The sequence below is a fragment of the Lytechinus variegatus genome, chromosome 6 (assembly GCF_018143015.1).
Source record: "Lytechinus variegatus isolate NC3 chromosome 6, Lvar_3.0, whole genome shotgun sequence".
NCBI classification, from domain to species: domain Eukaryota; kingdom Metazoa; phylum Echinodermata; class Echinoidea; order Temnopleuroida; family Toxopneustidae; genus Lytechinus; species Lytechinus variegatus.
Genome location: NC_054745.1, coordinates 4,292,604 through 4,319,504, shown reverse-complemented (window position 1 = coordinate 4,319,504; position 26,901 = coordinate 4,292,604). Strand labels below are relative to the sequence as shown.

The following is a 26,901-nucleotide window of genomic DNA, read 5'->3' as shown; positions in this document are numbered from 1 at the left end:
TGGATGAATGAGGTATGGGAAGGGGAGGGGTGTAGCTTCTAGAGTAATTTAGGTGGTTTCAAACCGCCTCGATCACAAGAATCCCCGTTAAATTACGAGAACTTTTTAAGGCTAAAAAATACCCGTTAATTATTCCTGCATTCACACCGCCCCGAAACACATCCTTCGGGATAAGTTCCCGAAGTTACGAGCATGCGCAGTGTGGTCTGATAAGCAGGCAAGGCTGGAGATTCAAAATCACTTGCCCAGCAGCCACCCACGCCGCCGCGCCCAACAACATGCTGGGATAAAAGTTCCAGTAATTTGCTTTCACATTGCCAAAATACCTGCGACCTTGGAAAAATCCCCACGAAAGTTCTCATAATTTCGCCAAGTACCTACTATTTAGCGGGTATTTTCTTTCGGGGAAATTACGTGTAGTTTGCTTTCACATTACCAAAATACCTGGTATTTTCTGATCGGGGTAAATTTCCCGATCAGAGAATACATGGAACTGGCGAACTTCGAGGTGGTCTGAAACTACCTATTGAAATGGATATTGATGAGGTTGAGGGCTTGGGGGGTAGCAGAGAGGCAGGGTGAGATGGAGTTTGAGTTTTGGAATGGATGAAGGAGAGGTGGGAGGAGGGGGTGGGGTTTGGCATCTTGAATAATTGAAATGAAGATGCTGACAAGGGGGGGTATCTAGCCTTGGTCACTGGTAGGGTAGCAGGGCTGAGGCTGGTTGAAATGGGGTTCGAGTTTGGAAAGGATGAAGTTGATAAGGGAGGCCATTGGAGGGTGGGGGCTGGCGGGGGGAGGCACATGTACTAATTGACGGACAATGAAACCAAATATCGACCAGCACTAACAGATATAGAGACTACATAAAGATTCTTTTAAGAGGCACTGTGGCTACATGTAGTCTCTAAACACAGGCTTTTGATTTTTGCAGTCTCTAATACCCAGTCTTTATTAGGAGACTAGATTCATACTGTATGTGCTGGGATTTGAAATCTAGTCTCCCTAGACATGAATCAAGTATTCAAAGTGTCAAATTTGGGTCTGTGATTGGAGACTAACCTCTCCCTAGGCCACAATAAAGCTGACAATTTTATCCTGCTAATTTCCTGAATTCGTTCTATCCTTGGAGTTTATAATTAGGACAGTTTGATCGATTTCTAGAAAAAAATCACCGTCAATTAATGCAGTCCCAGTTGTCATGGCCAACGTTTCCCTGTCTGCTAATTGATAGGCCACAGACAATTTCAAAAATTTAACCATGTGGTTGGTAACATCTGGTGAACAGTCCCAACAAGTTTTCTTTGTGGATCCATTATAAAAGGGAGAGTTCACCCTGACAAAAAGTTTATTGTAAAAATAGCAGAAAAAATGATTAAAAATATGTTTAAAAAAGTTCTTTAAATCAAAACATATTTACCAGTAAGCTATGAACTCGAGATTAAAGGGGAAGTAAAACAAGCATAAAAATAGACCTTTAAAATACAAGGTTTGAGGAAAATCCAAAATATTGAAAAAAGATACAATTGCATTTGTTTGTTCGTTTGTGAAGTTACATGCAAGCAGCTCCCCATATAGGCATATCGATAACATGTCTTTAGTAAGAGGAAAATGGTTTTTAATTTTGTACCTTCACTGTACATGTATCAACAAATTATTTCAAACCCACATCTGAATTTCAGACAGTTCTAAACAAATAGTCATTCATTGCTCTCTCCTGTCGATCTCACCCCCCCCCCCCCATCTCTCTATCTGTGGCCCGAATTCACAGAGGTGGTATTGAAAACCCACGGTTGAGTCTAATGGTTTATGTAGATTTTTTGTATAAATTACGCTTAATTTACCGCATATCGGGCGCGTGTATAAAACATGTCCAATGCTGATGCGCGCATTTGTCACAGTGCGCCAAATTGACACCCGTTTCCATGGTTTTCTCAACGCTATTTTATTCATGAGTCCACTGTTTTTATTCATGAGTCTATTCTTCTATTCAAACAGTGGACTCATGAATAAAATAGCGTACATCTAACCATGGTAACAGGCGTAAATTGGGCGCACTGTGCCAAATGCGCGCATCAGCATTGGACATGTTTCATACACGCGCCCGATACGCGCTAAATGAATTAATTCTGTAGGAAATCTGCATAAACCATGGACTCAACCGTGGGTTTTCAAAACCACCTTTGTGAATTTGGGCATTTGTGTCTGTCTCTCTTCCTCTCTCTTCTCACATATTGTCCATTGGCTCACTGTACAAGCAGACATGAGGAATATGGATGTAATTAAATCAATAGGAGCTAATCAGCTTTCATGTACATTATGAATCAATATCAATGAATGACGCCTTATGACGACCCCATTCACATCAGGAAAACCTTAAATCCTTCATTTCCCTTTTTGTCTTTTCTATTTCTTTTTCTTTTCACTCAATGCACTGTAAAAACGCTGTCTAAAATTGTATGTACGTTGTTTAAGCATGTCACTCTAACAACTACATGTATTGCTTAATTTTTTTTAACTGTTTGAACTTTAAACAAGTTGGTTAACAGTAATAAACAACTTTTTTTACCGCGTAGATTCACAAAATTGATCAAGAGAATATGTATCAAAGTATTACTTCCCTAATTTATTAAAGGGGAATCCAACCCAAATAAAAACTTGCTTTTATAAGAAAAAGAAAAATCAGACAAGTCGATAGGTGAAAGTTTGATCAATATTGGACAAACAACAAAAAAGTTATGAATTTTTAAATGTTGTAAATATTGGTAATCACTATACCCATGGAGACTTCAAATTGGCCGCATATGGGATGTCATAGTGATGTAAGGCAAGGACTACTCTTCCATGTACTCCAATACATATTATGGCTAAAATGTCATTTTTCCAAAAAGTTTTATTTTGAATTGTATTTTTCGTTCATGAGGACATAAAACAATATACTGCCTGGATTATATTTAGATTACTGCCCCAGGGGAATGGGTACTTAGGAGAAAACCACAAATCCCTGATAATAAAGTACATGGCCTATGGGAAAGTTGTCCTTGCCCCTTGTCATAATTTACTTACCCAGTTGCCAATTTGAAATCTACATTCTATTAGTGATCTCAATTTTAAAGCAGCTATAACTTTCTTATTGCTTGTCCGATTTCTTTCAAACTTTCGCCATTCTATTTAATTTATTTTTCGCCTTCCCAACACAACATTTTATGGCCAAGGCTGGATTCCCCTTTAAGACAAGGATTTGCATGGGAAGATTATTCAAATGAAAATAGTGATGGTAAATTCAACAAACAATCATGGAAAAAAATGGGCTGATATGAGCATTTTTTTTTATAATGCTCTGTGTTTCTCCATTTTATTCTCCCTTTATTAATCTGAGTTTTTTTTCTGACAAGAAGGCCAGTATTCTGAAGTCAGGTTTAACGTAGACCATGGTCTAACTCTGTGCTAAAATTATGGGAAGTCAAAGGTGTCTAAATTTTAATATTAAGTTGTAATATTCTTATGCTTACTGTGCTCTCTCCTGATTCATCGATAGTGAAGACAATCATTCCTAGACAATTATGAATCATTTAAGAGCCAAATGAGCTGAAATATGATATCTATACTATTAGTGATTTATGTAACAATTGGCTATCCATAATTTAACCACAACTTTAAACCTTGGTCTTGCAATTTTGTCCTGTGGCAGGTTTTTTGTACGAAATACCTGCACCTCCTTGTTGATACTAACAGAAAACAACTAGACAAAGTGGACGTGGGTGTATGCTAGGCAAGAAATTTGTTTTTTTCTAGGGGCTCCTTTTTGCAATTTACTGCCTAATACCTCAGTCATATTTGCCCTACACCGGCCGTGCGACAAGTAGAAAAAAGCCATTTTAATTTTTTTTTTGTACCAGCTACATATAGGTGGTTTGAATAAAATGAATAAATCAGCTGTTTTCGACTCGCTGTACGGCCGCCATAGAGCAAATGTGACCGAGGTATAAATCAGCAACATTGGATAGGGTTTAACATTGCAATGAAAGAGGATTTTGAGGGCTCTTTTTTTTAGTTTCCAGGGCTTTTTTGAGCATTTCGGGGGCTACAACGCCCCAGCCACCATGTAACTTTTTTCCCTGGTCACTATGCAGTGGGTGCTTCTCAGTGTTCTGCATCAGCAGGTTATATTCTTTACATTTATTGTAACAGCATAATAATACAGATATAGTAGACTCTGCCTATATTCTACAGGGTGCTTACATATTGCCCGATTACCCGGGGCAAGTAAAAGTTAGAGTTGGGCAAGCATTTGAAGTAAAGACCAAATCTCTCACAGTAGAATGACCAAAATTAGGGTCGATATGATATGATATTGACCCTAATTTTGGTCATGGCAATAACAGTTCATGTCAAAGGAGAGAAAAGGGTCAATGGTTAATAAAACTGCAATACTTTCTTTTGATGAGGTATAAAAACTTTCTTTTCAAGGATTTTTTCGGGCAAGTGAAATAGATTTTGGGGCAAGTACATTTGAACTATCTCAAAACTTACTTGCCCAACTGGGCAAGTGCTTCTAAAAAGTCATGTATGTAGCACCCTGTATAGGCTACATCGGTGATAGACAATGACTCAATTCAGTAATTAGGTCTATACATCCCTTGAACTCTATAAAGCCATGATAAGAAAATACACCGCTTCCTGGAAATATCCTCCAATAGCCTCCAATAGGTCTACAAGTTTTTTTTATGAATTGTAACCAGTGAATTATTATGCAAAATGTATTTTCACTTAATGCAAAAAGAGTTTATTCCTCTTCAATAGAGTGAGACTAAATCATTCCTTTTGGAGTGAACTTTGAGTGAAAAATGTAAATGGACAGTGGCTTCAAAAGAGGGGTTTTGGGGGTTTTTATTAGGTTTTCATGATTTTTTGTAACAAATCACATATAAACAATACAAGTAATTTGAAAATAAAAAGAAGAAATTAAAAAGCAGCATACACATTATAAGTTTACATTAGAAAAAGTACAGCTTATCAACAGATAATAAGTAATAAACATACATGTAGTAATTACTTTAACTCTTTCGAAGTGACTTTCCATAAATTTTCACTCGAAAATGAGCTAAAATTCACTCTCATCAGATGCAAACCTCACCCGAAATGGACTGGTAAATAGTCTTGCTCTGAGCAGAACATTATTAGGGGCCTGGTTTAGCTCTCTTGAATTTAACTTATTGAGAGGATTGCTTTTGATATCAAATGTTAAAAAGTGAAAGCATAAGTTTACTATGTGAAGGTGCATTAAAATGGGATCATTCAATCTAATATTTTCAAAGCAAGCACACTGAAATAATGGCAGGAAAGCAGTCCCTGCTCAGTAATAAAAGTTGTGTGTGATTTTTTTCTTATAATAACTCCACCTCAGCATACTCCTTTAAAAATAGAATAGTATGAAAATACACATTGGGATAATACTGTACCCGTTGTTTCACACACAAACAAATATTTTCCGAGAGATAAGTGCAGAGCTGAATAGTTTGAAGTTGAAATAAAATCATTTGGCATCAATCTGGAATCAGGTATCAACGGAGTGTCCCATTTTTCAACCGATTTTCTTTAATGAAAATGAAACCATATGATATCGATCAGGATTTACATTCTGCTTCTGAAATATCATCCATTTTTTACCCCTGTATAGCCCACTTCTAATACCAAATAGCTATGAAACAAGAACTTTTCCTGTATAGTACGTACTATAGATTCTGTAAATTATAGGCTAATCATGGAGCTATGTACTAACATTAGTAGCTCCATGGGCATACAACACTGTACAGTGTACACCCTTCGCTAATCGTTTAAAAGACAAAGGGCCTTTTCACACGTGAATCTTGAATCATCATTGTAATGATGATTGCTATTGTAATCATGACTGTGATTAGCATTCATGATTCAAATTATATTCTAGTTTGGTTTCACACATGCTAAATATTCGTCATTAGCCTTATTTTTCCTGGAACGAGTGGAATCATCATTCAAATTACAATTTTTTGTCCATGTAAAAGGGCGGATAATATGTAAAAGGGCGGATAATATATTAAAGGGCCTTTTCACATGCGAATCTTAAATCATCATTGTAATGATGATTGCAATAAAAATAATCAGACCTTTCACACGGAAAATTTGTAGCGCAGTTTTAGTGACACTTGACTGGAATTCACCTCCTGAGTAGAATTTGAATTTGTGATTAGCGTTTGTGATTCTAGTTCAATTCAATTCATTTATTCACCATATAATACCCTTTTTACACAGGATTTTCTTAGCCCCGGACTATCGCTTACCCCATACTATTCTTAACCCCGTACTATTTTTTTTCATTTTCACACATGCCAAATTGTTATTGCTAACCCCGGATAAGCAATGCTTGCTTTTCACACACGAAACTCGCTAACCCCAAACTAGTGGTTTTTGTTGATCATTCGTAGTACAAGTACTTCACTCGTACCTTTTACACACGCTAAAATTTCCTTAACCCCGTACTATAGGTGGGGCTAAATTGCTATTTAGCCCCACCTATAGTACGGGGTTAAGCTTAGCCCACTTTCGTTTTACACTAGCGATCTTAACCCCGTACTATTGCTCTTAGCACAGCAATTGCTGGGATAACCCTGCTTTTTTGCAGGGCCAAATAATCCCGTACTATAGGTGGGGTTAGCCAATTTGCAAAATGCTATGTAAAAAGAAAGTGGGCTAAGCTTAACCCCATACTACAGGTGGGGCTAAATGGCAATTTAGCCCCACCTATAGTACGGGGTTAAGGAAATTTAAGCCTGTGTAAAAAGGGTATAAAAGTGGATCTACCGGTATATGTTCGTGATTCTATTTCTAGTTTGGTTTCACACAAGCTAAATATTTGTGATTAGCCTTATCTTTCACTGAAATCATCATTCAAATTACCATTTTGTTTTTACTATGTGAAAGGGCGGAGAGAAAGCACATACAGAGGTAAAAGTTTCTCCTGTACTCACATGCAATAGCCTCATATAGATCCATGAATTCCCGATTGTCGTACTTTCCCTCACAAAGGGCTCTGCACTGAGTATCGGCTTTCCAGTACTCTGTCAGCGCAAGTTCCATGTTTTTAATTACTTCATGCCACTTTTCATCGTGATGGGCTTGATATCCCTCTAAAAAATATTTCTAGAAAGATGAAACAAAAACAATAAAAAAACATGATTATTTTCAATGTGATATCAATGTGATCTGATAACTACTAGGCATCCATGAGCAAACCTAAAAGTGTTAAATAAGAGTTAAAACTGCAACTTTGAGAGTCAGGTTATTTTTATTTTTAAAGGAAAATAAAACCTTTAGAACAAGAGAGCTTGTGTGAAAACAGAAAAATCAAAGAAACAGATCAACAAAAGTTTGAGAAAAATCAGACAAATAATGAGAAAGTTATGAGTATTTGAATATTGCGATCACTAATGATATGGAGACCCTCAGATTGGCAATGCAACAAAGATGTGTGATGTCACTTTTAGATATTGTTGCCAATTTAATGATCATTTACTTACATGGTGAAGTTTTTCTTCTAAATTGACAAGCTGGCTATCATCTATCCCATGCATATTCCTGTAATAATCCAAGTTATTCTGCATTACATCGTCGTCCGAATGCCACTGAATGTAAGTATATGCTGCAGCCACAGCTTGCTCATATAAACCACTCTGAAAGAAAGAAATGATACGAGAAAAAGGGTGAAAAACTTGAAAGTACCGATCATTTCCAAACTCATTTAGACCTCATGCAATGACTCCATCATATCGCAATCTTAGAGGCCAAAGTCAATGCTCTACCTATGTACATTACATATATATTGCGCAATATACTCAACTGTTATCATTATTATTACCCAGAGGTCCTATGGCCGTGCTGCCTACAGGTGCTCTGGCATTTGAGGAATTTCTTCCTGCCGGGTACCCAATTACCACACCTGGGTTTAGTGCAGCACAATGTGGATAAATTTCTTGCAGCAGGAAAACATGCCATGGCTGGGAATCAAACCCACGTCAATCAGGTTGAAAGACGGGAGTCTTAACTACTAGACTACGGCGCCCCCATGCATTGCCTTGCATGCGTTGGTGATCTGCAGCTGGCGCATCTCTGACAACTCCGTTATTATGCGTATTCCTATATCCTCTGAGGGAGGGCGCTATGAGATAACGACGTCACATGCATAAAGCCTATTTTCAACTAGGGTTTGATTTAAGCCTGAGTCGAATCGATTTTAAAATCGGTGTTCGATCGATGTCATCGAACACCGGTGCAGATTTTGCAAAATCGGTGCATCGAAAAAAAAAAAAAAATACGTCGGCCGGCCGATTCGTTTGGTTTACACAATCAATCATCAAAATATCAGTAATGTCCAACTTTACTACTACTTACTTGATTTCTATTGCCCCCAAAATGAAACCGAATGAGTAATTATGATGCTATTCACCATTAATTTGAAGTTTATTTCGATCATAGTTCGAGTCTTACTCGTCTGCTCGTGCCGAGATAATTTATGCACGATGAATTCATGAATGGAAGTCATGGCCATCGATCGTGCATGCGCAGTACTGTTCTTTAATCAAACCAGAAAATGGCCGGAAATTGACGCGATCAACGTAAAATAAATCTTGCTTTCATGAACAATATTAAAATCATGACCATAGAACATTATTTAATCGTAATATTTAACAATAATTTGCATATGATAATCATTAATATGAATTTAGAGCTTGATGTGAAACGTTTGTATTTCGTTTCAATTTTCAATGGCGGACATCTCATGATGACGATCGACTTGACTTCTTGAGTCGAGCTAGTGCACTTGTCTAAAAAAATAATCATCACGTCAGGATTGATTCTCGAACATTGTCTACATGCAAAAACTCTGTTCAAGTTCGTAATATCACCATATAATATCATTTTACATGACAAAACAGAGAAAATTGCGTTTGATATTTTTTCCCATCAATTTGAAGCTAGTTTGTGCCCAACTTTGGGCTCTGATTTCATGAATGGGAAAATATGTCATACGTCATCAAACACGCATGCGCATTGTGCTTATTTTCTCGGAGCTTGGAGGAGACGTCCAGAGATGGAACAATAGAAATAATCCCAGTATTATTTCTTCCATATGAACATAACATACTTTGCTGACATCGTCAATATTCTTAGTATGACCATAAAATCTTGTTAAATCGTAATAATTTAGATGAATTTAGGGCTCGATTCGAAACATTCGTATTTATTTTGATTGCATGCTCAATTGCGTCTAAAAAACTGGATTGTCATTATCAGGATTAATTCTCGAACATCGTCATAACTCATATTCCACAATCTTTCCTCACAATCGTTATATCAGCATTGAATAGCAATTCAAATGACCATCCAGAAAAAATTACGTATTTATTCCCATAAATTTATTTGGAGCTCATTTTGGATCCAACTACACAATCTCAGGCAAGTTACAGCGCTCTCCGTTGATTGCAATTGTTTGCTGGCGCTGACGTCAAGCACGCCTGTCGTTTCGGGAGAGTGAGTGTACGGAGCTGCGGACGGGGCTGGTGAATGGACTGCGAATGCTAGTTGACCGAAAATCATTCGGATCGACTCTGCGTGATTCATGTCTTTATTATTGTTTCATTTTAAACTTATATGTTGTCATCTGCAAATATCATTGTTGAAGATATTTTGGGAAGAATTCTGCTTTGCTCCCCGGCCTTTTTTGTGTGTTTTGTGATCATGGAAAATACAAACGAACTTTGCTCTGTCATCTGCCAACGAACGTAGAGGGCAGCAACACACAAGCGTGTTGCTCTAAGGAAGGTCAACTCCGCTCGAATTTTGTGACCACTCTAAAAAATAAGGGGGACTTTTCGGAAATTTGTCGAGTTGATTTTTTTTCATTTGTTAATTTCAAATATTTTTTAATGAACAATTATTAGATCGGTTATTCTGGGTAGAAATATTAAAAATATTAATTTTAGTTTTAAAGAAATTAGTTAGCTTAAATAATCATGATTTTGACATTTTTTCTCATTTTGGAATATTAAGTCTATGACGAGGATCCCTCTTATCTCTTATTTTCCTCTGCTGAATTTCGCTGCACCACTAATAAATGCATAGACAACCACCGTAATAATCGAGGTCATTTTTCTGGCCTGGGTGCGCCGAGTCTGGGCCGGTCGCGTAGCTAACTAGTGACGTTGATGATGCGCTGGGGCTTCAGTCGACTCGTCATAGATCTTCTAGCAACATAGACAATGACATCTAATTTGCCTGGTCTGATTTGAAGTGCAATTGCTTCAGGGCTGATGTTTATCAACGATGATTGTTCAAGGTCAGATTTCAAATTTTAAATTGCATTTGACTTTTAAGTCTATAAACCTTAAAACAAGAAGCTGAATCCCCGAAATCCAGGTCTAATTTCAACTTCGAGTCCGAGACTATGGACGGCGAAAAAAAACCCATGCATCGGATGCATTGCATTGGCTGCGCGCTGCGCTGCAGCTGAGCTGCACAGCCATGCAGGCGCTGCGTCGCGTCGAAGGTCGATAATCATTGAGCAACCAAACTTCCAAAGCCAAATTAAAGCTTGAATAAACGGCCACCTATTCACATTTTCCCTGGTTTTCTTCAATAATTTCTAAGAAAATCAGCCAATTGAGGGAAATTGATTGCAATGTTACATCGTTTGCAGAGTGCCATCATCGACATTCGTTTTGCGTTAGACTTAACCTTAGTTATAGATCTAGGCCTAGACTAGAAATGGGGGCTAGATAGATTAGACCATCTTAATTTCTGATTTTGGGTAGAAAGTAGACTTGATAGACAGCATCCATATCTTAATTTGACCATTGATTCTGTGCAATCAATGTTTAAAGACTTTTACATAATTTGTTTGCCATATTGCAATTGGTAAATTTTCCTGGGCCTGCATGGCCTGGGCTTGGCTGGCAGAACGCGTTTTTTTTTTGAGAAATTTCGAAAGTGAAAGAGCAAAGTGACTGAGCTCGTCGTGATTTTATTTTTATGCATTTTCTGACTGAATTTTAAAGATTTCATGCCTAACGCTAAGACCTAACGGTAACTTGTCAACCATATAATCTTCTAGTTCTAGATCTAGACTTTACCCTGTATGTAGGCATTTAACGGACTAAAAAATCATAACCTCCTAGCGGCTAGCCCATGCAGGCTGGCCTTAATTGAACCAAACTTAGCTTGCATGGACCAACCCTCAAATGGTCTAGATTTAGGCGTCCTATACTATAAAGACAATGTGGAATTCGTCTGTTTTGAGTTGATTATTATTTTAGTATTTTTTTATTGTTGCATAGACTATCTCATACCAACAAGCATGACAAGTCGTGCTAGATCTATATATATTCTAGATCTACTTAGATATCCAGTGTGGAACAACATCTTCAACAAACAGATCGAGACTGGTCAAAGCATTTGTATCTACAGTCTAGTTAGACAAATAAAGTTTTCTAGATCTTTAGACTGGGGTCTATCGATCAACTAGACAGGAATAACCGTCGTTTCTGGGGATTTATTCAACAATTTCTGACATTTTACTATAACCTCCATCGGTGAGTGAGCCAGCGCAGTTCAGCAGAGCAACCAAAATACAGAGACTGAAGCTTTTGGTCTATCGATCAACATGATCAAGATCTAGGTTAGATGTAGACTTCACTTATTACTGATTGGAATGTATTTCTAAATTTATAAGTTTTGGGGAAAATGGTGAAAAGAAATGATCACATACTACTGATAGATACGTGAATTATTTTTTTAATACCCATTGGCATTGCTGCCTGCTCTGATAAATAAATAAATAAATAAATGAGTCACGGCATATATGGACTGCAGATAAATGCTGATCGACGCCTAGCAGAACAAGTACCAGTGCTAGACTAGGGGGTTGCAATCTAAGCAGACGACGGAGCATAATGTAGCTTAAGCATAGAATGATGATGGGTTCAGCGAAGAGCCCATAGAAAATAAGGGGGACATATTCAATCCCGAAATGCTTTGCGAGTGGTCACAAAATCGTCTCGGCGCAAATCACCTAATTCAGCCGTCTGGTGAAATCGCTGATAACAACAATCACCGATTTGGTAATTATTTTAGTTTCCTGAAACTTGCATTTGTAAAGTTTTAAATATCAAAGTATGTTTTCATATTTATGTATATCCCTCAACATATTTTTTAATGTTATCTTTGATATCGTTGTAGTCATATTCTTTCATATTCGTTTCTTGATCACTACTAATTTGTTGTTGTATTTGATCGGCATTTGATTTCGTTGTCATGAACAATAAAATATGCGCGCAGCTCAGTTGCATGCGCGTATCGAGTTGACCTTCCTTAGAGCAACACGCTTGTGTGTTGCTGCCCTCTACGTTCGTTGTCATCTGCTTGAGCAACGCTCACCCGGCCAACGCCAGCGCAATCTTATTGTACAACGCCTACTTAGCTAGTTGTACGCGATCAAATGGGAGGCTGAACGTCACACATTCGTACCGTTGCACACAAGACGTACCATCCAAAATGTACCATTGCACGGCTTTAGGAGGTGACGTCACAATGCGATTTAATTGAATAAGGTGACAATGCGCGTACAGCTTGCTGGCTAAATGCGCAACGCTGTCCAAGGTCATGTGCGCTTGTGGGCCCGGCTTGTGGGATTTTGCTTTTCGCTTTCAATATTTTTGCTCCCTTTTCATAGATTATACTGGAGGGAAAAATCTCTTGTTTTTTCATATTTTCGCTAGATTCCGAGGCGTTGTACAACACAAATAGCGAATATTCTTATTCGTGCAATGGTGCGAGATTTCGCATTCGGTGAAAGAAAGAAAGCTCTATTCAACTCGGCTAACGCCTCGTTGAATAGAGCATCTTTCTTTCACCTCATGCGAAATCTCGCACCATCGCACTCATGCCTATTCGCTATTTGTATACCGTCAGTGCGTAGTGCATATGCTAAGCGCATCGCATCGACGCAAAAACAAAAGACTAAATTTTCCCCGCCTTCAATATTCGATGCATCGATGTTCGATCGAATTAGAGCTGTCGAACACCGGTTTTCAAAATAATCGATATGACTCAGGCTTAGTTTGATTGAAACTCTGGTTTAACATGGTTTAAGTATGGCCAATGATCACAATAGAGGCTCAATTTGTTAGCACATTAGCACATTCTGGTGCTCAATTTATTCATCTGTCTGAGAATAAAAACTAAAATACATTTCTTCACCATTAAACCATGTAGGAAACGATTGAACACTTATTTTGCGAATGTGAAAAAGTGACTCCACTTTAGAAATATGTTACAAATTCATTAGAACATAAAGGCAATGTTATTAATCTTGCAAATTTTGAAAAACTGTTTGGTATGATAAGTTTGTAACTTACATTTTATTGATTGTGAAATACATATTTGTAAATTTAGAGGTGATACTTCAAATGTTGTATCCTTTAAGAATTTTATCAAATCTCAAAGGGAAACTGAATACTATATGGCCAAAAAAAAGAAACAAGCTCGCTTTACATTAAAAAAAATGGAGATTTAAGCTTTGAAGAAGTTCACTTGTAAAACGTGTTGTTGTTTTTATACCCCGCAAGTACAGATTAATATTTTGCCACAGCAAACCTGATATAACCTGATATAAAGTTGGTTGTACGTATGTGTTCAGACTCTAATTGTTTTAGTTTGTTCTGGATTATGTTACTAGTCACTTTTTTTCTTCATCAATGTTGTTTTATTTTGTTTGTTTACGATCATGTCTAATTATGTAAATATTGTGATTTCTTGTAACTGATTATTTATGAAAACAATAAAAACATTATTAAAAAAACATGTAGGAAAAGCACATAACAAAGTTTACAATGAAATTTTGTCAGTTTTTTTTTTCAATTTTAGCAGAGTTTCACCATGCTGGCATGAAATAAACTGGACTTGAAACTTCAAAGTAAACGGACATGGAATTAAATCTCCTCTCCATAGAAAAATATACAATCTTTTTTTCAAAATGGGATTATTGGAGAATTAAAATCTTTTGATTTAAATCTTTTAACATTGGTCACAAAATCTAGTGTGAAAGTAGTACGTGGTAAAAAAAGCTCTTCTCTCTAAAATTCACATCTTCTCTCTCTCTTTATACTTCTTCTTCCTCCTCTTAATCTTTCTCTTCCTCCTTACATTATTTTCCTTTCTTCCTACTCCTTTTTCTACTTCTCCTCTTTCTTTTTTCCCCTCTTTCTTTTAACATCACTATTAAATTCCTCATCATCCTAGAGCTCATCCTCAACTTTTTTCTCCACCCACTCCCCTCCCCCTTCTATTCATGTTATCCTCTCCTTTGAAAATTGCCAAAATGTCATCCCCCTCTTCATTTCTAACTTTTACTACTTCAATATTCATATTCTTCTCCCTCTTCCTACTCCTCCTCTATCTTCTCTACATCCTCCTTATCTCCTCCGCCTTCTTCTTCCTATCCTCCCTCTACTCCTTCTGCTTCCTTTTATTTCCTCATTCTTATCCTCATTTCTTCTTCATCCTCCATCTCCTATCTCATCATCTCCTTTGAACATCACCAATAAACCAACATCCTCCTCTTCACCCCCTTTCTCCTTCTTCAATCTTCATCTTCTTCCTCCTCCTCCTCCTCCTCCTTCTTCTTCTATTTTTTTTCTTCTTCTTCAATCTTATCATATTCTTCTTCTTCCTCTTCCTCTTCTTCCCCTCCTCCTTCATCTTCTTTTTGTTCTCCTCCTTCTTCCTCCTTTGTCTTCCTTTTATTTTCTTCCTCCTCATTTCTTCTTCATCATACTCCTCCTTCATCATCATCTCCTTTGAACATCGCCAAATCTCAATATTCACTACATGTACATGTATCCTCTCCTTTGGTTTACTCCAATGAACATCTGGACACCAGAATTGACACTGGAATCCTGCACAAGAGGATCCTCTTGTGACCTTTGACCTGGAAGGTCGTTGGGTGTGTGTAAGTGAGTTTGTTTCACAACCTGTCTGGCTCTCCGCCCATTTCCATCTCAAGTCTGGTGGAACGCTCAAGGGAATCAGAGATCCCATCCCGAAACATCTACATCCGCTTCCAACTTTAGAAAATAAAACTGAAAATGCTGCGCTCCAGGGGATAAAGATGGTAGATGATTGGACTACCTCTACCTGTACACCCACCTTACACCCACTGTCTTCTTCCCATTCATTATCTAATTCTACTACATGCACTACTCATACAACCAGTTTGTCTTCCAACTATTAAATACCATCATCATCATCATAACCATCACAAAGTCACAACTACCACCACTACCATCATCATCAGTCATCATCACCAGAAACATTAATACGTCAATAAATATCATTTATTATCACCATCACCACCATCATCATCACCACCATCAACATCACCATCATCATTACAGTCGTCATCACCATCATATATCTCCATAAATATCATCATTACCACCATCATCACCATCAACACCACCACCACCATCATTCATGACCATCATCACCACCACCATCATCACCATCATCCGACATCACCACCATCATCATCATCAACACCATCATCATCACCGTCATCATCATCACAACCAGCATCACCATCATCATGGCACCACCACCATCACTATCATTATCATCACCATTGTCATCAACACTATCAATCATCATAATCGCCACCATCATCAGTCATCACCATCACCATCCTCATAATCATCACCACCATCATCATCATCTCCATCATCATCACATTCCACAACCAGCATCACCTGATGTCCTGATCACCATCATCTCATCATCATCACCATCATCATCAACACCATGCACCACCACCATCATCAACTTCATTGGGAGGATGGGAGGGGGTATACTCACTTTGTAATAAGCAAACTGGAGGTAGCTATACGGTGTCATGCTCAAAAACTTATCGGTCACCGCATCGTCTATCCGATCACTCCTCCCTCCCAGTTTATCCAACTTGCATCTCCGCGTGCAATCCGCCTTTTTAAAAACTGCTTCAAAAACTTTTAATTCCGAAAGCGCGTCGGTGCCCGATGACGTAATATGCGAAACATTTTGACACTTTAATCTACATTCTGTTAAACTTGCTCGATAATAGTCAAATTCCTGAGAGCCCTCTCAAAAAAGAATATCGTCGAGGCCCAGTCCTCGTTGGTGTAGGATTGCATACCGCTTTGGTAGAGTTCGTCATACGTGACTTCTTGCTCTAAAAACGAGTCCCCGAGATGTGCATAGAGTTGAGAATCTACCGACCGCCACAATTGATAGTTTACGAAGATGAAAGCTAACAATGATGATATTGAAATTATCTGTGCCATGATGCAACCTGGTTGCACGTGGCTCCTTGAGAAAACTGGCAAAACGCAAGGTAATAGAGTATCCACAATTCAAGTTAAACCATTTCTCCTCCAGCAGCGATGCACCTGCAGCAGCGGGAACTACGACAGCAAAAGTGACACGGTGCGTAAATGTGGATTGACAACTAACGGGAAGGTCCGAGTTACGATCCCCGGCGCTCCGGCGCGCGCTGGCTTGAAGATGTGATTTGTCCGTTCCCGAAATCACTGATCAGCAGTGAAAGTTGTTGACGAAGCATGTAGCAGACGTTGGGTTTAGTCTTGTGCGCCAGTCATTCTTTAAAAATCAGCATTATGACTTCGGAGACGAAGCCGAGGTGAAGAGTGATGCGCGCCGATGGAAGGGGGGGGGGGGGGGGGGGGGTGAGGGTGAGGGGCAGCAGTTCTTGAAGTGCCTCGAATAACACACGTACAATTTTTTCCGGTTAAAATGTAAAAGTGCATGAAAAGTCCAATCCAATTGTGATTTTATGCATCATAAAATACCCCAGACCTCTATATTTTCCATTTTTTTTATTTCGCGATATAGCTTCCAACCAAACGCATCATCATCATCACGATCAAATCCATCATAATCACCACCATCATAATATAGCTACAACCATTCACTATTGGCATCATAATCATCATCACCACACACCAACAAATTTGGCTGGGGTGTTGAAGTAAATGTGACAAGCAACAAAAATGAAGAAAAGAAAAGGATTTCACTACAAAGTGACGGCCGTTTAGGTGCCAAGATATTTAAAGGAGTGGTCCAGGCTAAAAGTATTTATAGCTTAATAAATAGAGTAGAACTCACTGAGCCGATAATTTCGTCGAAATCGGACAACAAATAACAAAGTTATTGAATTCTAAAGTTTAGCAATATTTTGTGAAAACAGTCGTCATGAATATTCTTTGGGTGGGCTGATGATAGTCACCTCTCCACTTGTTCTTTTGTATTTTATTATATAAAAATTAGGTTTATTAAAACTTTTTCCTCCAAAAACTAGACAAATTGGATTGACAACTGATTTAGTGCATTAGATATTTATTGCTGCAACTTAATTCATTATAAGGGAGACACATTATTCACACACGTATGAAATAATGAAAAAAATATGACTTTATGTAATAACATAAGAAAACGGAAAGTGGAGATGTGACATCATCAGCTCGCCTAATGAATATTCATGACGACTGTTTTCACAAAATGTTGCTAGACTTTAAACTTCAATACCTTTATTATTTGTTATCCGATTTTGATGAAATTTTTGGTGTTTTGCTCAGTGAAGTCTACTCTGTGTATTAAGATATAAATATTTTCAGCCTGGACCACCCCTTAAGCTAAAAAAAGTTTTTACTACAAAACAAAGGTCGTTATTGTTTCAAGAAATTTGACGAGCAAAAAAAAGGGGGAGGTTCACTGTAAAATGTTGGTTATCCCCCCCCCCCATTTGCCACACCTAACAGAATTCTATGGGGGTGCTGCATAAGTTTTGTTCCAAAAGAAGCTAAATCCACTTTTAGTATTTTTCTGTAAAGTCACCACTTTCCCTCAGCCACTGTTGTTTTATTTTTATATAGCCTGATGATAGTACTTTACCTTCTTATTATTAAATCATGATTTCAAAAATCTAGCATTCATTATTTCATTCATGATTTTAAAAATGGAATTTTATTTTTCACGGATTTAGATCCTTTTGGAACAAACCCTAGTAAAATGTAAATTTTTGCCTATTTAGACATGTTCGATATTGGAAATTGAACACAAAACACATAAATATGAATAACAAAGTACCTTTCACAGCTTTTCTGATGTTTATCTATCAAAAATTACAAAAAGAAAAAAAAAATATTTTGTCATCTTTTCTAAGCACGGTGACTTTTCAATATCTGATTAAAAACGGAGTTAAATCCAAACATATTCACAATAATGGTAAAATCATGTCACTTTCGGCAAAATTTGCACTGATGGTGTCCACAACATGTACCTACACATTATATATGAATTCATAACTTTATCTAAAATAGAAAAATAACAAATTTTAAACAATCGCAAAGTGGATTTAGCTCCTGTTGGAACAAAACGGTTTTCGGTTTAGCTCCTTTTGGAACATAACTCAAATTTGCAAACAATTTTTACCAACATTTCCATGTTTTTTATTTCATATGTTGCATTCGATTCCCACGTCTGAGATATATATATATTTGTATAAAAAAAATCTATTTTGGACAAAGTGGATTTAGTTCCTTTTGGAATCAAGCTCTTCAATTATGGAGAATATACACGTAGCACCCCCTAAGAAAATGTTGGGGTGCTCCAGCATCCCCGCTTCATGCAGGGCCATATGCCGCATCATCACCAATATCACTACCATCTCATCATCATCATCATCATCACCACCATCATCATCATCATCACCACCATCATCATCACCACCACCATCTTCATCATTATCATCATCAATATCATCATCATCAATAACATCATCATCAATATCATCGTCATCATCATCACCAACATCATCATCATCATCACCAACATCATCATCATCATCATCATCACCAACATCATCATCATCACCAACATCATCATCATCATCACCATCATCATCATCATCATCACCACTCATCATCATCATCACCATCATCATCATCACTGGCGTAGAGAGATGGGTCCTTGGGGCCATGAACCCCCAAGATGTATCACCTGCAGCACCCTTTTGCCCTCATATGCAAGTAGGCCAGTGGCGGATACTTCTGAAGCAAAATTAAAATTTGTTATGTAAAATTCCAGTTAAACAGAAGGGGGTTGGGGTTAAAAACCTTTTTTTTCTTTGCTTGTCAAATTTTTCCACGGAAAAAATGTGTCCCCTTTTGGAAAATCATGGATCCGCCCCTGATGTAGGCCTACTTTTCACCCGTTCGTCCATGATTACTCATCCTCTCTCTCCCCACCAAGTTTTTAAATTTTAATACTTCCTATTTCGTATCGTTTTCCATGTCGCCCTGAGCTCCCTCCTGGCTGCTACTCTTTCAAGCAGTTTCCTACATAGCCTGCATGGCTCTTGAATTTCTACCCGACTTGTCATTTTACACGCTATATTTATAACAAATTCTCAGTTATTTACATTATCATTTATCTCTTCGGTATCACACATGATGTCATTGTTATTGAAAAGAGTTATTCATTTATTCTTGATTCATGCATGCAGAAACTTGCAAAAAAATAAAACAAAATATAATTTTACAAATAAGAAACAAGCTAAGGAGAAAGTGAAATGTGTAAAGAGAAAAGTCTATTGTCTTCATATAAAATATCAAAATATGTAACTGAAAACATAAATTTATTCACTTGGAAAATTACATTTTTTGTGTGTGCTTCTTGCATCACTCGCTCGAAGCTTTTTATTGAAGGTTTTGGCTCATTTTTCGCGCGAATCTCTCCTTTCAAATTGCACTATGGCTTGCCGATAGATGGCGGCATGACAAAAGGATGTTTTGCCAGTGGAGGTGCCGTGGCCGAGTGGTCTAAGGCGCCTGGCTATACGTGGAAAGTCCGGGGTTCGATCCCCGGCCGCGGCACCTTTGCCCGTGAGCAAGGCATTTAATCTACAATGCTTTTTATCCTGCTTTCAAATAAATGGAAATGCTATATGCATTACTGGTAACTAGGTGTGCACTTGTTTAAAAAAAAACAAAAAAAAACTGATTGCCGCTCTTAAGGGAGCAAGTTCTGTTTTTATGACTTTCTGTGTATTTCATTCATGAATCAATAACAAATTAACATCTTCTTCCAAGAACAGTAAAGTAATGAATATATTTCATGTGTATAAATGGAAAAGATGAATAATAATGAATAAGACTGAGCAGTGACGTAATGAGCAAACAGTATTGAGCAATTCCTTTTTAAAGTTCGAGCGAGCGAAGTGAGTGACCCCAAAATTTTGACAATGTTATAACAATAATTAATCCAATTTTGTCAGATTTTAATATTCAAATGAGTCCATATTTCTCCCTTCTCTCTTTCTGTTTCTTTTCACTCCTCTTTTTTTTTCTTGGTCGTGAAAAATGCCGGGGGGGGGGGAAGCGCCGCCAAGCCCTCCCCAAATCTGTAGACTGATGAATTTGGAGGTTGTTGCAATATGGCAAATCGGGAATCATTTTTTAATGCGAGAAAGCAAAGCAAGCGAGCAAAGAAAATCTACCCTTTTTTTGATACAAAAATCCAATATTGTCAGATTTTTGCACAATGTTCAACAAATAATTATGGATTTCAACTTTCTCTCTTTACCTTTCTGTTTTTCTATGTCGTGATTTTTTTTTCTGTAAACTGAGATCGTGTAAAATTATTGAAGTCGGACAAAATGGAAGGACCAGCTATAATAAGCAGGAAACTGCTTGAAACAATATTGGCCTATGTTTTAATGAAATGATGTCACGAAATAGAATATTCTAGAAACTAAAGTAGGCATATAAGGAGTGTATACAATAGCGCCTGCAACTTTTGAGTGCAGGTGTTTTTGTGTGTTTTGATTGATTGATTTAAAAAAATTGTTTTCTTGCATTGGTTTTGTTTTGCTTTATTTCATTTGTTTGCCTTTTTTTTTTGGGGGGGGCGACCTGTTTGGTAATATACGCTGCTTTGATTTCTTTTGGTTTTATATCGGGATAGACTAAAAGATACATGTAGGCCTAGTGCATACACTTGGAACAATTTCTTTTAGGGGTTACTTTTTTGGGATGACCATATTAAGCAAAATTTAATGGAAATGCATGTTTTCCGAAATGAAGGGGATTATGGTTGGGGAAAACATTAAAAGAATAAAGAAAGAAAAAACGATTTCACTCTAATATTAAAGATGATTTTGGGTTTTCATTTGTTTTGCATATCACACATCCAGGGGTGATATACCCCCAAACTCTTGTAGGGGTTATTTTGCACAGAAAGAAAAAAACTCGTTTTAGGGGGTGTTTGGAAATAATTTAGCCACGCGTTTGTACAGCAATACATTTGACTGCGCCCCCCCCCCCCCGGAGTGCTGCGTAGGTTATATATGGTCACATATCCATTGGCGGTGTCTACCTGAAAATTTGGTATAGACACATCTATCTGTTTATGTATATATTTTCTTGTATTGAACAAATGTTGGCAGTCAGCCGGTGACGTTCTGTAATAAATTCAATTCAATTCATTCATGTAAATAATTGGACAAGCGCCCCAAAAATTTGTGACAAAAAAAGGTAATCAACCTAAATTTTAGGGGGGGCAACACACGTTTCAGTGGGGGTCCACGTGAATTAAGGGGGGGACGCAGGAAAAAAAATTGACAAGCAAAAAAAAAAAAGGTTATCAAAAAAAAAAGGGGGAACGTCCCCCCACCTAAAATTTAGGGGGGACACGTCCCTCCCGTCCCCCCCCCCCCGCTTCCGCCGCCTATGCACATATCCAGCTAGCCCTCATCCCCCCCCCCCCCCCGTTTCCGAAGGCCATGCATATTTCACGCGTTGCCTGGCCAAGAAGTCTACTCGCATCAGGCAATCAATTATGCAAATTATTTCGAGGCACGCGTCAAGATATTGCGTAATCGGATTCGCTAATATTGACTGTACTAGAGTGTAGTCAAATTTTGACAGGAACCTGTGAAGTACTAAAGATTACCGGTGAGTAATGAAATCTTTGAATAAGTTCAACTTAAAGTTGTCAACGTTAATCCGATTCTATTGAAGGAGGGGGCCAGTCTGTGATAAGTGCATGTGTAAAAATCACAGTATTTTCGGATTTGGTAGAGTAAAAAACGTAGTATGAATCTGTGTGTAGTCCCATGAATGTGCATTTTTGTAGGTTGCGCCATAAGCTGCTGTGCCCGGAACCCAGGGAGCACCCGCCCGCTGCGCGGGCGGGAGACCAGGGGCTTACCGTGTATTTGACCATACTCACGGAACTAGCGTGGTTTATGGTCTAAATATTTCTCCAAATGAATTGTGAAAATAGAAATTATGCACTTACATGACTTACCACGATTATAATTTATATGGATGAAGGTCTAACGGGTGGCGGTTTCCTGACATCTGGACACAAACTGGAACCTCAAAAAAACGAAAAGTTCTCTCCTACCCCCGTTTCGATCGGCCATTTTGTTAAGAATCATAACAAAAATGGCCGATCGAAGACGGGGTAGAAGGAGAGAACTTTTCGTTTTTTTGAGGTTCCAGTTTGTGCCCAGATGTCAGGAAACTGCCACTCGTTAGACCTTCATCCATATAATCGTGGTAAGTGCATAATTTCTATTTTCACAATTCATTTGGAGAAATATTTAGTCACGCTAGTCCTGTGAGTATGGTCAAATACACGGTAAACCCCTGGGCTCCCTGGGTTACTGTGCCCGTAAAATGTACTAATGTGTGTGAAAGGTACGATAATATGCCAGTGGCGGACTGTACCAGCCTCAGCCTGGAAGAAGAAGAATAATGTTCAGAACTGTTCAAGCGAAAGTAAAAGACAGAGAGAGAGAGAGAGCAAATAATGAAGTACTTATACCTTGGTCACATTTGCTCTACGGCGGCCGGACGGCGAGTCGAAAACAGTTGTTTCAACATTTTTTTTGTACCAACTACATAAGGTGGTTTGAATTGAAATTGATAAAACGGCTGTTGTCGACTCGCCGTACGGCCGCCGTAGATCAAATGTGACCAAGGTATAACTAAGAGGTCAAGATTTTGTCACCTATGACCTTGGTCACACTTTGCTGTACATTCGAATGAGATAATTCATAATTATTGTTATGCGTTATTACTAATAGTTGTGTCTACTTTACAAACATTTTTATGAAACACAACCCTATGTTGAGGATTTATACCAAAACTTAATAAGATGCTTTATGCTCTAAAAATATTTTTGTTTCTCACAAACTTACGGTTACACCCCTGAAGATATGGTATTGGAAACCATGTGATCGATCATTTTTTTTCTATTTCATTGTCACTTTTTCACTCTATCTCGACTTCTCTCTCTCTCTTTCCCCCTCTCTCTTCACCTTCTCCCCTCTCACTTTCTCTCTCCTCTCTCTCTTGCTGTTCAGCAGATATCTTATGACTGGATGGAATCAGAGCTAGATGTCTTCTTTCACGCTCAACACAGGCCACGGCCGATCTCTCAGCGGGTTTGCGAACAGAACTAGCGACGTCTTCGGCTCTCTCGGCGGACTCGAAAAGAACTACGACGAAGCCGTGAAGGAGAGAGGGCCCGATGAATTCTTGGACGAAGACAGAGAAAGCCCAGAGCGGGAATTCAAGAAACCTGCTCCTCCCCGCCATGATGGTGGGAGAGGCCGGAGTGAGCATGGACATGATGGAGGCAGGAGGGGTTGGGATCGTCCACATTGGAGGGGGAGGGGTGGCAGGTCATCGTATCGGGAGGGGCAGAGGAGGCAACAGAAGACGCCGGATTACAAGTTGCACCCCGAACGATGGACCGAATACAGCCTTGAGGACACCGACGTATCGGGAGAGTCTGCGAACAAGAGAGCAGCCGTAGACTTCCTCAGGGATTTAAGGAAGAGAAAAGCAGAAGAACAGCGGGGACAGGCATGGGATGCTGACCTTTATACAGGGAAATTAGAGTACAAAAAGCCTGTCTTGAAGTCTAATACTGAACAGTCCGATCAAACAGATAAAAAACAAAGCTATGGCGATGTTCATAAGATGGCAGAATTTCAGTTTGGACAGTCCAAACCAAAGGTGAGGAAGCCGCCATCTGAACGGGCATCAAGTAGCCGGGGCAGTGGCTCATCTAAATCAGACTCAATAAGCTTGGGGCATTTGGGTGAAGAGGAAGATGGCAGCCAATCAGAAGGCTCTATCAAACAAACTGACCAATCATGCGATAGCAGCATTCAAATTATCCAATCGGATTCTTCTAACACTGTAGGGAAGGATGCCGAAGATGGGAATGAGTTGAAGGAAGCCACGGGCGATGGAAAAGGTCAAACTGAGAAGCCCGTTTTCCAGAGAAAAGCGGGGAAAGGAAAGAGGCACATTAGAGGGAGAAAAACCACAGATGAAGAAGATGACTAAATAAGAATATTCATACATGTAGATTACAAGGGAATTAGTAAAGAGCCATTTCACATGTACCGGTATCTCAACCTACATATTTTAATCCTACTTCATCTACAATCAGTTTGTCTACTGACCATCTTAATTCGATGGATTCACAATACGGTGCCAATCTATCGGGTGCCGCAAACAGGCAAAATTTCTAGCTTGGGGGTCGACATCGATGCGCGCAGGCAGCGTACGTTGCTAGTCTACAATCTGACTGATGCTTCAAGAAATGAAGACCGTATGGCAAGAATTGGCAAAAACAGTCTAAATTTCACAAAGAAATATGTGGGTAAATTTCTCTTCTTCCTTCTTGACCCTAATAAACAGCATATCCGGTCGAGCCGAGTCGGTCAGCACTGAAAAATCGCATGCATGCATGCACTTTAGTGCTAGCATGCACAACAGGGCCCCGTCTTCCAAAGAGTTACAATTGATCCAATCAATCATATCTCTATGGAAATCAATCAGTGTCATAATTTTTCTACACGAAATTTGCAAAATGTCCTTTGAAGGAGGTCACACCTAATTGTCAAGAAATCAATTAATTTATGAATATACATTCATATCTACAATTTCCAACTATGGAAAGCCAGCAAAATCAATACATAAAAGTGCATTTTGTGTATTGATTTTGCTGGCTTTCCATAGTTGCGATTTATCCAATCAATCGCAACTCTTTGTAAGACAGGGCCTGCAACCGATAGATGATGCACCGTATTGTCATTTGGCCCTTTTACCATTTTGACTAATTTCCATTGGCGCTTTATACACCCACTTTTTACACAAATTTGTCTTTTTAAATTGTATTTAAATGAGATGCTTATTTCAAGGTCAAGTCCACCTCAGAAAAATGTTGATTTGAATCAATAGAGAAAAATCAGACAAGCACACTGCTGAAAATTTCATCAAAATAGGATGTAAAATAAGAAAGTTATGACATTTCAAAGTTTCGCTTATTTTTAACAAAATAGTTATATGAACGAGCCAGTTACATCCAAATGAGAGAGTCGATGATGTCACTCACTCACTATTTCTTTTGTTTTTTATTGTTTGAATTATACAATATTTCAATTTTTACGAATTTGATGATTAGGACCTCCTTGCCTGAAGCACAAAATGTTAAAATAATGGAATTCCATGTGTTGAGGGAGGAATGAAACTTCATTTCACATGACAATAACAAGAAAATGAAAATATTTCATATTTCATATAATAAGATACAAAAGAAGTAGTGAGTGAGTGATGTTATCAGTTCCCTCATTTGCGTACTGACCGAGATGTGCATATAACTGTTTTGTGAAATGAAGCGAAACTTTAAAATGTCATAACTCTTATTTTACATCCGATTTTGATGAAATTTTCAGTGTTATGCTTGTTGAATTTTTCTCTTTTTATTCAAATCAAGTTTTTGTTGGGGTAGACTTGTCCTTTAAATTGTATTTGACAAAGTTAAAGAGAAGTGGATAAAGGCTTTAAGGGTGCTGTCTTGTAGAACATTGTGATAATTATTTTCAACTAGGGGTACCCCTTTACTTATAGAACTGTAGTAGCCATTGATTTTGTTTTCAAGTACTGATTCTTTGTGAGAATAATAATAATAATCCGCTTTTATATAGTGCTTGATACATCGGAACGATGTGTCTAAGCGCTTTACAGATATATTATTACCCTGGTCATCGGATTCATCAGTCATTCCCATACACATTGTGTGCACATCCTCCACTCCCTGGGGAGAATAAAAGTATTCATTTTAGATATCTAGCTCCCTCCCTCTGATATGTAAAATTTTTAAACGGGGATCCATCCTTGGTCATTAATGTTTTGTGGGAAGGAGACAATATTAAAGTTTAACAGAATGGTGAAATCTTGAAAGAAATCAGACAAGCAATAGGAAAGTTATGACTGCTTTAAAAGTGAGACCCCTAAGACTCTGCAAATTTCAAATTGGCAACTGGGTAAGTGAATTATGACAAGGGGCAAGGAAAAATTTCCAATAGGCCATGTACTGAAAGAACAAGTCCACCCAACCAAAAAGTTGATTTGAATAAAAGGAGAAAAATTCAACAAGCAAAACACTGAAAATTTCATCAAAATTGGATGTAAAATAAGAAAGTCATGACATTTTAAAGTTTCGCTTAATTTCACAAAAACAGTTATATACACATCTTGGTCGGTATGCAAATTGGCAGACTGATGACCTCACCCACTCACTATTTCATTTGTATTTTATTGTACGAAATATGAAAAATTCTAATTTTCTCCTCATTGACATGTGATACAAAACTTTATTACTCCCTGAACATGTGGAATTGCCATTATTTTAACAGTTTTAAGTCAAGTAGGTCCTTATTGTCAAATCTGTAAA

The 26,901-nt window shown here is 38.1% G+C and overlaps 2 protein-coding genes across 3 annotated transcripts in view; one reads left to right on the top strand and one right to left on the bottom strand.

The window, feature by feature from the left end:
• LOC121416879 (prolyl 3-hydroxylase 1-like) overlaps positions 1-16,191 on the bottom strand; it is a 54,225-nt gene extending 38,034 nt beyond the window's left edge. Inside the window, exons 1-3 of the mRNA XM_041610405.1 lie at positions 15,943-16,191; positions 7,557-7,709; positions 7,008-7,179 (exon numbers count right to left, since the gene is read on the bottom strand). Coding sequence (XP_041466339.1) covers positions 7,008-7,179; positions 7,557-7,709; positions 15,943-15,981 — 364 coding nt within the window. The 5' untranslated portion in view covers positions 15,982-16,191. The remainder of the gene's footprint in view (positions 1-7,007; positions 7,180-7,556; positions 7,710-15,942) is intronic.
• Positions 16,192-22,002: 5,811 nt separating this feature from the next.
• On the top strand, positions 22,003-25,027 carry LOC121416462 (protein TSSC4-like). 2 transcript variants are annotated; one of them, XM_041609958.1, is made up of 2 exons: positions 22,003-22,094; positions 23,516-25,027. In XM_041609958.1, the coding sequence occupies exon 2, from the start codon at positions 23,547-23,549 to the stop codon at positions 24,504-24,506; it is 960 nt and encodes a 319-aa protein (XP_041465892.1). In that variant the 5' UTR covers positions 22,003-22,094; positions 23,516-23,546; the 3' UTR covers positions 24,507-25,027. The 2 variants fall into 2 exon arrangements, with proteins under 2 accessions (XP_041465892.1, XP_041465893.1); XM_041609959.1 differs by having other exon boundaries at positions 23,513-25,027.
• The last annotated feature ends 1,874 nt before the right edge of the window (positions 25,028-26,901 follow it).

Excerpts from the sequence above, each read along its gene's own strand:
- LOC121416462 (XM_041609958.1), top strand. The coding sequence starts at position 23,547 with ATGTCTTCTTTCACGCTCAACACAGGCCACGGCCGATCTCTCAGCGGG.